The following is a 13,668-nucleotide window of genomic DNA, read 5'->3' on the forward strand; positions in this document are numbered from 1 at the left end:
AATCTGGACCTTTATGGACCCTAATTTTAGGCCCATAGTCACACCTGACTGTAGGAAGTGCAGGAATCGACCCAGCTGGAATTCCTCTGTAGGGGCCTTCCTGGCCTCACACCAAGCAACATATTTTCGCCATATACGGTGATAATGCTTTGCTGTCACGTCCTTCCTTGCCTTTATCAGCGTAGGAATAACTTCATCCGGAATGCCTTATTCCGCTAGGATCCGGCGTTCAACCGCCATGCCGTCAAACGCAGCCGCGGTAAGTCTTGAAACAGACAGGGCCCTTGTTGCAACAGGTCCTGTCTGAGAGGCAGAGGCCATGGGTCCTCTGTGAGCATTTCTTGCAGTTCCGGGTACCAAGTCCTTCTTGGCCAATCCGGAACACTGAGTATTGTTCTCACTCCTCTTTTTCTTACAATTCTCAGAACCTTTGGTATGAGAGGAAGAGGAGGAAACACATAGACCGACTGGAACACCCACGGTGTTACTAGTGCGTCCACAGCTATCGCCTGAGGGACGCCATCATGTCCACCTGTGGCAGTTCCCATCGATTTGCAATCTGCGTGAAGACTTCCTGATGAAGTCCCCACTCTCCCGGGTGGAGGTCGTGCCTGCTGAGGAAGTCTGCTTCCCAGTTTTCCACTCCCGGAATGAACACTGCTGACAGTGCGCTTACGTGATTCTCAGCCCAGCGAAGAATTCTGGTGGCTTCTACCATCGCCACCCTGCTCCTTGTGCCGCCTTGGCGGTTTACATGAGCCACTGCTGTCTGACTGGATCAGAACCGGTTGGTCGCGAAGCAGGGTCTCCGCTTGACTTAGGGCGTTGTATATGGCCCTTAGTTCCAGGATATTGATGTGAAGGCAAGTCTCCTGCCTTGACCACAGCCCTTGGAAATTTCTTCCCTGTGTGACTGCCCCCCACCCTCGGAGGCTTGAATCCGTGGTCACCAGGACCCAGTCCTGAATGCCGAATCTGCGACCTTCGAGAAGGTGAGCACTCTGCAGTCACCACAGGAGAGACACCCTGGCTCTGGGGGATAGGGTGATTAACCGATGCATCCGAAGATGTGATCCGGACCACTTGTCCAGTAAGTCCCATTGGAAGGTCCTCCTATGGAACCTGCCGAAGGGAATGGCCTCGAATGATGCCACCCTCCTTCCCAGGACTCGAGTGCAGTGATGCACTGACACATGCTTTGGTTTTAATAGATTCCTGACCAGTGTCACGAGCTCCTGAGCTCGCTCTATCGGGAGATAAACCCTTTTCTGGTCTGTGTCTAGGATCATGCCTAGGAGAGGCAGATGAGCTGTAAGAACCAACTGCGACTTTGGAATATATAGAATCCAGCCGTGTTGCCGTTTCACTTCCAGAGAAAGTGATACGCTGTTCAGCAACTGCTCTCTTGATCTCGCTTTTATGAGGAGATCGTCCAAGTACGTGATAATAGTGACACCTTGCTTCCGCAGGAGCACCATAATTTCCGCCATTACCTTGGTGAATATTCTCAAGGCCGTGGAGAGACCAAACGGCAACGTCTGAAATTGGTAATGACCATCCCGTACCGCAATTCTGAGGTACGCCTGATGAGGTGGAGAAATGGGGACATGAAGGTATGCATCCTTTATGTCCCGAGTCACCATAAAATCTCCCCCTTTCAGGCTTGCAATAACCGCTCTTAGCGATTCCATCTTGAACCCTTTCAGGTATATGTTCAGGGATTTTAAATTCAATATGGGTCCGACCGAACCGCCTGGTTTCGGGACTACAACATGGTCGAATAATAACCCCCTCCTTGTTGAAGGAGGGGAACCTTGACCACCACCTGTTGAAGATACAATTTATGAATTGCAGTTAACACTGTTTCCCTCTCGTGGGGGGAAGCCGGCAGGGCAGTCGGTGAGGGGGCATCTTCTCAAAGTCCAGCTTGTATCCCTGAGACATAATATCTATTGCCCAGGGATCTAACAGGGAGTGAACCCACTTGTGGCTGAACTGACGAAGGCGTGCCCCCACCGGGCCTAGCTCCGCCTTGCGGTGGATTTTTGTAGAGGCCGGGGAGGACTTCTGTTCCTGGGAACTAGCTGTGTTGTGCAGCTTCTTTCCTGTGCCCCCGCCTCTGGCAAGAAAGGACGCACCTCGGACTTTCTTGTTTCTTTATTCGAAAGGCTGCATTTGATAATGTCGTGCTTTCCTAGGCTGTGCAGGAATATAAGGCAAAATATCAGAATTACCAGCTATAGCTGTGTAGACCAGGTCCGAGAACCCTTCTCCACACAATCCTCAGCCTTCCACATGCCTCTTAAGTCGGCATCATCTGTCCATTGCATATTCTACAGGACACGTCAAGCAGAAATCGACATAGATTTGACTCTAGGACCCAGTATACTCATGTTTCTTTTGGCATGTTTTATATATATATATCTATCACTTAAGACAGCATCTTTAATATATATATATATATATATATATATATCTAGTGTACCTTGTTGCCCCGGCACTCCAAATATCCACTAGGGGATATGTCTCGCTCCGGTGCCTTCCTCCGTGGAGAGCTTTGGTGAGGCCCCCCAGGGTATAGCGATCACAAATGAGGCGGCACTCAGAGGCTGTCACAAATTCTTGTAATAGTGCAAAAGAGAAATCAACGTTTCGGGGACCAGTTCCCCTTCTTCAGAAGGGGAACTGGTCCCCGAAACGTTGATTTCTCTTTTGCACTATTACAAGAATTTGTGACAGCCTCTGAGTGCCGCCTCATTTGTGATCGCTATATATATATCTATATATACATATATATATATCTATATGCATACTAGGGTCTCAATCTCTGCTGATAAGGTACCTGTCCACGCTGCCACAGCGCTATAAACCCATGCCGACACAATCGCCGGTCTGAGTAGTATACTAGAATGTGCACGCTATCTGCAGGATCCCTGAGAATAGCTAGTGCTACCTTCTGTGCAAAAAGGACACCCTAGGGGAAGATTCCCAACACATCCTGGCCCTAGTGGGGAAAGGATACTGCCTGAGAATTCTTTGTGGGAAGCTGCAGTCTCTTGTCTGGAGATACCCGCTCTTTTTCCTCATGAGAGGAGGGAAATTTACCTCAGCTTTCTTCCCCTTAACATGTGTACCCTTGTGTCAGGGACAAATGAGTCATCAGTGATATGCAAATCATCTTTTAGTACAATAATCATATATTGAATACCTTTCAGCCATCTTGGCTGTAACTTTGCATTATCGTAGTCGACACTGGAGTCAAACCCCGTGTCGATATCAGTGTTTATTATTTTGGATAGTGAGCATTGTGAGACTCTGAAGGTCTCTGTGACACAGGGACAGACATGGGTAGATTTCCTGTCTGTTCTCTAATCTTTTGTGCAATAAATTCACCTCGGCACTTACACATATCCAAACAGGTGTTGGCGTTGTCGACGGAGACACCCTCTCACACACATATTTTGCTCTATCTCCTCCTTAGGGGAGCCTTTTACCTCAGACATGTCGACACACACGTACCGACACACCACACACACAGGGGATGCTCTATTTGAAGACAGTTCCCCCACAAGGCCCTTTGGAGAGACAGAGAGAGAGTATGCCAGCACACACCCCAGCGCTATATGACCCAGGAATCACACAGTAACTTAGTGTTAACCCAGTAGCTGCTGTATATATTGTTTTTACGCCAAATTTATGTGCCACCCCTCTCTTTTACACCCTCTCTATCGTGCAGGGGAGAGCCTGGGGAGCTTCCTCTCAGCGGAGCTGTGGAGAGAAAATGGCGCTGGTGAGTGCTGAGGAAGAAGGCCCCGCCCCCTCAGCGGCGGGCTTCTCCCGCGATTTTGTGTAAAATTAATGGCGGGGGCTCATGCATATAACAGTGTCCAACTGTATATATGCTGCTTTTGCCAGGAGGTACTTAATTGCTGCCCAGGGCGCCCCCACCTGCGCCCTGCACCCTACAGTGACCGGAGTGTGTGGGTTAGTGTGGGAGCAATGGCGCACAGCTGCAGTGCTGTGCGTTACCTCATGTGAAGACAGGAGTCTTCTGCCGCCGATTTCGATGTCTTCTTGCTTCTGCCGGCTTCTGTCTTCTGGCTCTGCGAGGGAGACGGCGGCGCGGCTCCGGGAACGGACGACCAAGGTTAAGATCCTGTGTTCGAACCCTCTGGAGCTAATGGTGTCCAGTAGCCTAAGAAGCGCAACCTAGCCGCAGTTCGTAGGTTTGCTTCTCTCCCCTCAGTCCCTCGTAGCAGAGAGTCTGTTGCCAGCAGAAGCTCTCTGAAAATAAAAAACCTAACTAAAATACTTTCTTATTAGCAAGCTCAGGAGAGCCCACTAAAAGCACCCAGCTCTGGCCGGGCACAGATTCTAACTGAGGTCTGGAGGAGGGGCATAGAGGGAGGAGCCAGTGCACACCAGTAGTACTAAATCTTTCTTTAGAGTGCCCAGTCTCCTGCGGAGCCCGTCTATTCCCCATGGTCCTTACGGAGTCCCCAGCATCCACTAGGACGTTAGAGAAATAAAAGACCGTAAATATGATAAATACAAACATTTTAGCAATTACATTATCTCCCTCTCAACGCCCATAGTCAGATTTATACTGTACTTCAAGTTTGAACATTACAGCGATTAATAAGATAAAAAAAGGGACACATGGGCAAAAATAGCTACATAGTCAGGGAGTAAATGATGTGACACTTCCAAATCATAATTGCAGGTTCCAACGTTAGGCATACCAATTCTGCCCTGTCAGTGATTCTTCTGCAAGCTGAATTGCAGCACCAAATATAGATCAGAGGCATAACTTGACAGACTGAACAAACATGCTCCACTAATGAAAAGGTATGCTGTAGACAAGGCATATAAACCATAAAATTCTATTGAATCTGCAATTTGTTTTAATGATCCATTCCAGTTTATATACTTGTTTTCTGTACACAGACTTAGGGGTATATTTAATTAAAGTCGGATCCATTCCGACGTGTATTTGTCGGAATGGATCCGACAACCCCTATTCAATCCCATCTAAAATTCGACTTTTTCAAGTCGAATTTTAGATGGGACTCAGAGGAGGAGAGGGGGGGCGAGCCGCGGGGGAACAGCCGGCGGGCATACAGGGAGATCAGCGCTACGGAGTAGCGCTGCAGCAGGATGTCACTCACCCGCCCGACCTCACGGCAGCTTCCACCCGGCATGCTGCTGGAGCCGGGTGGAAGCTGCCGTGAGGTCGGTTGGGTGAGTGACATCCAGCTGCAGCGCTACTGTAGCGCTGATCTCCCTGTATGCCCGCCGGCTGTCCCCCCGTCTCCCTGCGGCTCCCCCCCCCCCCCCCCCCTCGCCTCCTCCGAGTCCATCTCATTCCGACATCATTTTGATGTCAGACTGAGATGGTTGAAAAGGGGGCCAAAACCTGTCGGATTTGGCCCCGTTTTCGACATCAACACGTGGATCGGCAGCTATTCCGGCGATCCATGTGCTTTTCGACAAGTCGAATTTATCGACTTGTCGAAAAATTTAGCAAAATATTGAGTAGGTCGAATCAGGATTCGACCTTAAAAAGTCGAAAACTGCCATCTTTTCGACAGACGGCAGTTTTCGACTTCAATTGAATATACCTCTTAGGGGTATATTCAATAAGAGTCTGGTCCATTCCGACATGCAGTTGTCGGAATGGACTCGACAACCCCTATTCAAAAGAGCGGCCAAATCAGACTGTCGGATTTGGCCGTTCCCCGTTTCCTGACCTGCTGCTGCTGTCAGTGCTGCGGGTGCGCTGACAGTAGCGGCAGAGGGAGCTGTCAGCGGCGTCGGGGGTGAGGGGGGAGTGGTCAGCGGGGGTGAGGGGGGAGCGGTCAGCGGCGCCGGAGCTGAGGGAGAAGTGGTCAGCGGCGCTGGAGGTGAGGCGATGTCTCTGGCGCCGGGGGAAGGGCAGAGCAGCGGAGGAGACGGAGCGGACGGGGGAGGAGAGGAGGAGACGGGGGAGCAGCGGCTGCAGCAGCGGAGGCTCACATCAGCGTCCACCCGGCTCCAGCAAGTGGGACATCGCTTGCTGAAGCCGGGTGGACGCTGCCGCTGGGTCCCTGCTCTCCCTGCTGCTCCCCCTGTCTCCTGGTCTCAGCTCACTTATCTCAATCCGACTTTTTTTAAAGTCGGATTGAGATTGTCGGAAGCGGGGCTAAAACCTGTCAGGTTTGGCCCTGCTTCCGACAATGCACGCTGAGCCGCTGATCAGCGTAAATTCCGACAAGTCCGGTTTCCCGACTTGTCGGAATAAATGGGGCCGTAATGAATATGTCGGAACCCCTTCCGACCTAAAACTGTCGTAAGCAGCCGTCTTCCCAACAAGACGGCAGCTTCCGACAGTTATTGAATATACCCCTAATTGGATGATTACTTTGAACAATAAATATTTTGACATTAAGCAATTAATGAACAATAAAAAAAATAATTAGAACCTCAGCTTTGTAACTCACCTGCTTCATATTTTCTGCTAGGAAAACAAAATAGACGCTGCAGAACCCCAGCTGTGTGGCCACCAGCGAAAAATCTATAAGATTCCTGCGGGAACAGAAACACCGGGTTACAACAAAATGAATAGAAACTGAACTTCACTAGTGGTGACCAAACATAGTACATGGCCCGCTGGGATCCTGGCCGGGTCCTCCCTGATGGATAGTTTAATAGCTCGGCTATAGAGGTTACAATTCAGATGGTGTTTATGCAGTGATGCAGCCAATTTGTCTAATAGCAATTGTAAATAATTTCGATTTTCCTAATGTTAAATACTGATGTTTAATCATAAGGAACATAGGGGGTTATTCTAAGTTGTTAGCAACACAAAAAAGTTAGTAATTGGGAAAAACCATGTGCACTTCAGGTGCGGCAGATATAACATGTGCAGAGAGAGTTATAGGCCCTACACATTTAACGGATCTTCCGTCGAGCTGCCCGACAGCGGATACGGTCGACGGGCGACCCAGCGGCTGGGGGGCAGTGACGGGGGGAGTGAAGTTTCTTCACTCGCCCCGTCACCCGGCTCCACAGAAGTGCAGGCAAATATGGACAAGATCGTCCATATTGGCCTGCATGCACAGACAGGGCACCAGCGATGAACGAGCGTGGGGCCGCGCATCGTTCATCGCTGCTGCCTCCACACTGAAAGATATGAACGGTATCTCGTTCATTAATGAACGAGATCGTTCATTTATTTGACTATTATCGCCCAGTGTGTAGGGCCTATTGGATTTGGGTGGGGTGTGGGTGTGGTGTGTTCAAACTGAAATCTAAATGGATGTGTAAAAATAAAGCAGCCAGTATTTACCCTGCACAGAAACAAAATAACCCACCCAAATCTAACTCTCTCTGCACGTTACATCTGCCCCCCCCTGCAGTGCACATGGTTTTGCCCAACTGCTATCTTTGTTCGTTTGCCAACAACTCCGAATAACACCCATAGACCAATTCATCTCTATTTTTTCTCATACTGATGGAAGTAATTTGCTATTAGTTCATAAGACAACCACAAAAAAAATAAAACCCATGAAACTGGAATATTCATGTGATCAACATACATGTGTAGTGAACAAATAAATAAGTCACAAAATAAAAATATAACCACAAACCAAAAAAAATATTACTGCCAGCCAATCACAATGGACTTCTCCCTGCTGGCCTCTTGTGACTGGCTGACAGTTAAGGGGAATGGGGAGGGGGGTTTGCAGGAGGATAACCTTAAACCTCCCCACCCCAGATGAAAACAGAATGTTATTTATGTTACATTTAATAAAGAGGTGAAATAGTAAATAATAAGAATTTACTTACCGATAATTCTATTTCTCGGAGTCCGTAGTGGATGCTGGGGTTCCTGAAAGGACCATGGGGAATAGCGGCTCCGCAGGAGACAGGGCACAAAAAGTAAAGCTTTAGGATCAGGTGGTGTGCACTGGCTCCTCCCCCTATGACCCTCCTCCAAGCCAGTTAGGTACTGTGCCCGGACGAGCGTACACAATAAGGGAGGAATTTTGAATCCCGGGTAAGACTCATACCAGCCACACCAATCACACCGTACAACTTGTGATCTAAACCCAGTTAACAGTATGATAACAGCGGAGCCTCTGAAAAGATGGCTCACAACAATAATAACCCGATTTTTGTAACTATGTACAAGTATTGCAGATAATCCGCACTTGGGATGGGCGCCCAGCATCCACTACGGACTCCGAGAAATAGAATTATCGGTAAGTAAATTCTTATTTTCTCTATCGTCCTAGTGGATGCTGGGGTTCCTGAAAGGACCATGGGGATTATACCAAAGCTCCCAAACGGGCGGGAGAGTGCGGATGACTCTGCAGCACCGAATGAGAGAACTCCAGGTCCTCTTTTGCCAGGATATCAAATTTGTAGAATTTTACAAACGTGTTCTCCCCTGACCACGTAGCTGCTCGGCAGAGTTGTAATGCCGAGACCTCTCGGGCAGCCGCCCAAGATGAGCCCACCTTCCTTGTGGAATGGGCCTTAACCGATTTAGACTGTGGCAGGCCTGCCTCAGAATGTGCAAGTTGAATTGTGTTACAAATCCAACGAGCAATCGCCTGCTTAGAAGCAGGCGCACCCAACTTGTTGGGTGCATACAGTATAAACAGCGAGTCAGATTTTCTGACTCCAGCTGTCCTGGAACATATTTTCAGGGCCCTGACAACACCTAGCAACTTGGAGTCCTCCAAGTCCCTAGTAGGTGCAAGGCACCACAATAAGCTGGTTCAGGTGAAACACTGACACCACCTTAGGGAGAGAACTGGGGACGAGTCCGCAGCTCTGCCCTGTCCGAATGGACAAACAGATATGGGCTTTTTTGAGAAAAAACCACCAATTTGACACTCGCCTGGTCCAGGCCAGGGCCAAGAGCATGGTCACTTTTTATGTGAGATGCTTCAAATCCACATATTTGACTGGTTTTAAACCAATGTGATTTGAGGAATCCCAGAACTACGTTGAGATCCCACAGTGCCACTGGAGGCACAAAAAAGGGGTTTGTATATGCAATACTCCCTTGACAAACTTCTGGACTTCAGGAACTGAAGCCAATTCTTTCTGGAAGAAAATTTACAGGGCCGAATTTGAACCTTAATGGACCCCAATTTGAGGCCCATAGACACTCCTGTTTGCAGGAAATGCAGGAAACGACCGAGTTGAAATTTCTTTGTGGGGCCTTCCTGGCCTCACACCACGCAACATATTTTCGCCACACGTGGTGATAATGTTGTGCGGTCACCTCCTTTCTGGCTTTGACCAGGGTAGGAATGACCTCTTCCGGAATGCCTTTTTTCCCTTAGGATCCGGCTTTCCATCGCCATGCCGACAAACGCAGCTGCGGTAAGTCTTGGAACAGACATGGTACTTGCTGAAGCAAGTCCCTTCTTAGCGGCAGAGGCCATAAGACCTCTGTAAGCATCTCTTGAAGTTCCGGGTACCAAGTCCTTCTTGGCCAATCCGGAGCCATGAGTATAGTTCTTACTCCTCTACGTCTTATAATTCTCAGCACCTTAGGTATGAGAAGCAGAGGAGGGAACACATACACCGACTGGTACACCCACGGTGTTACCAGAACGTCCACATCTATTGCCTGAGGGTCTCTTGACCTGGCGCAATACCTGTCCCGTTTTTTGTTCAGACGGGACGCCATCATGTCCACCTTTGGTATTTCCCAACGGTTTACAATCATGTGGAAAAAACTTCTCAATGAAGTTTCCACTCTCCCGGGTGGAGGTCGTGCTGAGGAAGTCTGCTTCCCAGTTTCCATTCCCGGGATGAAAAACTGCTGACAGTGTTATCACATGATTTTCCGCCCAGCGAAAAGTCCTTGCAGTTTCTGCCATTGCCCTCCTGCTTCTTGTGTCGCCCTGTCTGTTTACGTGGGCGACTGCCGTGATGTTTTTCCCACTGGATCAATACCGGCTGACCTTGAAGCAGAGGTCTTGCTAAGCTTAGAGCATTATAAATTTACCCTTAGCTCCAGTATATTTATGTGGAGAAAAGTCTCCATACTTGATCACACTCCCTGGAAATTTTTTCCTTGTGTGACTGCTCCCCAGCCTCTCAGGCTGGGCTCCGTGGTTACCAGCATCCAATCCTGAATGCCGAATCTGCTGCCCTCTAGAAGATGAGCACTCTATAACCACCACAGGAGAGACACCCTTGTCCTTGGATATTGGGTTATCCGCTGATGCATCTGAAGATGCGATCCGGACCATTTGTCCAGCAGATCCCACTGAAAAGTTCTTACGTGAAATCTGCCGAATGGAATTGCTTCGTAGGAAGCCACCATTTTTACCAGGACCCTTGTGCAATGATGCACTGTTTTTAGGAGGTTCCTGACTTGCTCGGATAACTCCCTGGCTTTCTCTTCCGGGAGAAACACCTTTTTCTGGACTGTGTCCAGAATCATCCCTAGGCACAGCAGACGTGTCGTCGGGATCAGCTGCGATTTTGGAATATTTAGAATCCACCCGTGCTGATTGTAGCAGTATCCGAGATAGTGCTACTCCGACCTCCAACTGTTCCCTGGACTATGCCCCTATCAGGAGATCGTCCAAGTAAGGGATAATTAAGACGCCTTTTCTTCGAAGAAGAATCATCAATTCGGCCATTACCTTGGTAAAGACCCCAGGGTGCCGTGGACAATCCAAACGGCAGCGTCTGAAACTGATAGTGACAGTTCTGCACCACGAACCTGAGGTACCCTTAGTGAGAAGGGCAAATTTGGGACATAGAGGTAAGCATCCCTGATGTCCCGGGACACTATATAGTCCCCTTATTCCTGGTTCGTTATCACTGCTCTGAGTGACTTCATCTTAATTTGAACCTTTGTAAGTGTTCAAAAAAAATTTTTTTTTTTTTTTTTTTTTTAGAATAAGTCTCACCTAGCCTTCTGGCTTCAGTACCACAATATAGTGTGGAATAATACCCCTTTTCTGTAGTAGGAGGGGTAATTTAATTATCACCTGCTGGGAATACAGCTTGTGAATTTTTTCCCATACTACCTCCTTGTCGGAGGGAGACTTGGTAAAGCAGACTTCAGGAGCCTGCGAAGGGGAAACGTCTCGACATTCCCATCTGTACCCCCGGGATACTACTTGTAGGATCCAGGGGTCCTGTACGGTCTCAGCGCCATGCTGAGAACTTGTCAGACGCGGTGGAACGCTTCTGTTCCTGGGAATGGGCTGCCTGCTGCAGTCTTCTTCCCTTTCCTCTATCCCTGGGCAGATATGATCTTATAGGGACGAGAGGACTGAGGCTGAAAAGACGGTGTCTTTTTCTGCAGAGATGTGACTTAGGGTAAAAAACGGTGGATTTTCCAGCAGTTGCCGTGACCACCAGGTCCGATGGACCGACCCCAAACAAGTCCTCTTCCTGTATACGGCCATACTGTGCCGTTTGGAATCTGCATCACCTGACCACTGTCGTGTCCATAACATCTTCTGGCAGTTATGGACATCGCGTTTATTCATGATGCCAGAGTGCAAATATCCCTCTGTGCATCTCGCATATATAGAAATGCTCTATAGTCAATAAAATACTGTCCCTGTCAAGGGTATCAATATTTTTAGTCAGGGAATCCGACCAAGCCACCCTAGCTCTGCACATCCAGGCTGAGGCGATCGCTGGCCGCAGTATAACACCAGTATGTGTGTATATACTTTTTATTATATTTTCCAGCCTTGTCAGCTGGTCCTTGAGGACGGCCCTATCTATAGACGGTACCGCCACTTGTTTTGATAAGCGTGTGAGCGCCTTATCCACCTTAAGGGGTGTTTCCCAACGCGCCCTAACTTCTGGCGGGAAAGGGTATACCGCCCATAATTTTCTATCGGGGGGAACCCACGCATCATCACACACTTTATTTAATTTATCTGATTCAGGAAAAACTATGGTAGTTTTTTCACATCCCACATAATACCCTCTTTTGTGGTACTTGTAGTATCAGAAATACGTAACACCTCCTTCATTGCCTTTAACGTGTGGCCCTAATAAGGAATACGTTTGTTTATTCACCGTCGACACTGGATTCAGTGTCCCTGTCTGTGTCTGTGTCGACCGACTAAAGTAAACGGGCGTTTTAAAACCCTTGACGGTGTTTTTGAGACGTCTGGACCGTACTAATTGTTTGTCGGCCGTCTCATGTCGTCAACCGACCTTGCAGCGTGTTGACATTATCACGTAATTTCCTAAATAAGCCATCCATTCCGGTGTCGACTCCCTAGAGAGTGACATCACCATTACAGGCAATTGCTCCGCCTCCTCACCAACATCGTCCTCCTACCTGTCGACACACACGTACCGACACACAGCACACACACAGGGAATGCTCTGATAGAGGACAGGACCCACTAGCCCTTTGGAGAGACAGAGGGAGAGTTTGCCAGCACACACCAAAAACGCTATAATTATATAGGGACAACCTTATATAAGTGTTTTCCCTTATAGCATCTTAATATATATATAAGCATATCGCCAAATTAGTGCCCCCCCTCTCTGTTTTAACCCTGTTTCTGTAGTGCAGTGCAGGGGAGAGCCTGGGAGCCTTCCCTCCAGCCTTTCTGTGAGGGAAAATGGCGCTGTGTGCTGAGGAGATAGGCCCCGCCCCTTTTTCGGCGGCCTCGTCTCCCGCTCTTAACGGATTCTGGCAGGGGTTAAATATCTCCATATAGCCTCCGGAGGCTATATGTGAGGTATTTTTAGCCAAAATAGGTATTCATTTGCCTCCCAGGGCGCCCCCCTCCCAGCGCCCTGCACCCTCAGTGACTGCCGTGTGAAGTGTGCTGAGAGGAAAATGGCGCACAGCTGCAGTGCTGTGCGCTACCTTTAGAAGACTGAGGAGTCTTCTGCCGCCGATTCTGGACCTCTTCTTACTTCAGCATCTGCAAGGGGGCCGGCGGCAAGGCTCCGGTGACCATCCAGGCTGTACCTGTGATCGTCCCTCTGGAGCTGATGTCCAGTAGCCAAGAAGCCAATCCATCCTGCACGCAGGTGAGTTCACTTCTTCTCCCCTAAGTCCCTCGTTGCAGTGATCCTGTTGCCAGCAGGACTCACTGTAAAATAAAAAACCTAAGCTAAACTTTCCTAAGCAGCTCTTTAGGAGAGCCACCTAGATTGCACCCTTCTCGGCCGGGCACAAAAATCTAACTGGCTTGGAGGAGGGTCATAGGGGGAGGAGCCAGTGCACACCACCTGATCCTAAAGCTTTACTTTTTGTGCCCTGTCTCCTGCGGAGCCGCTATTCCCCATGGTCCTTTCAGGAACCCCAGCATCCACTAGGACGATAGAGAAAGAGGATTTATGTTCTGGATTTATGCTGGAGCTTTTCTTGTTATGGCGAGAACCAGTTTAGGCTGCCTAATGCTGTGGCTGGTAGAGGATAATAAGAATTTACTCACCGGTAATTCTATTTCTCGTAGTCCGTAGTGGATGCTGGGAACTCCGTAAGGACCATGGGGAATAGACGGGCTCCGCAGGAGACTGGGCACTCTTAAAAGAAAGATTAGGTACTATATCTGGTGTGCACTGGCTCCTCCCTCTATGCCCCTCCTCCAGACCTCAGTTAGGAAAACTGTGCCCGGAAGAGCTGACACAACAAGGAAAGGATTTGGAATCCAGGGTAAGACT

The 13,668-nt window shown here is 48.9% G+C and overlaps 1 protein-coding gene across 4 annotated transcripts in view; it reads right to left on the minus strand.

Moving 5' to 3' along the window:
- The window catches only part of SLC36A4 (solute carrier family 36 member 4), a 588,683-nt gene that overhangs the window by 334,131 nt on the left and 240,884 nt on the right, over positions 1 to 13,668 (minus strand). For all 4 annotated transcript variants that reach the window (XR_010201554.1, XM_063951426.1, XM_063951427.1 and 1 more), the window contains exon 6: positions 6,480 to 6,564. Coding sequence is in view for 3 of the 4 variants with exons in the window: in XM_063951426.1 (XP_063807496.1) it covers positions 6,480 to 6,564 (85 nt within the window). In the remaining variant the exon portion in view is untranslated. The remainder of the gene's footprint in view (positions 1 to 6,479; positions 6,565 to 13,668) is intronic.

The sequence above is a fragment of the Pseudophryne corroboree genome, chromosome 2 (genome assembly GCF_028390025.1).
Source record: "Pseudophryne corroboree isolate aPseCor3 chromosome 2, aPseCor3.hap2, whole genome shotgun sequence".
NCBI lineage: Eukaryota > Metazoa > Chordata > Amphibia > Anura > Myobatrachidae > Pseudophryne > Pseudophryne corroboree.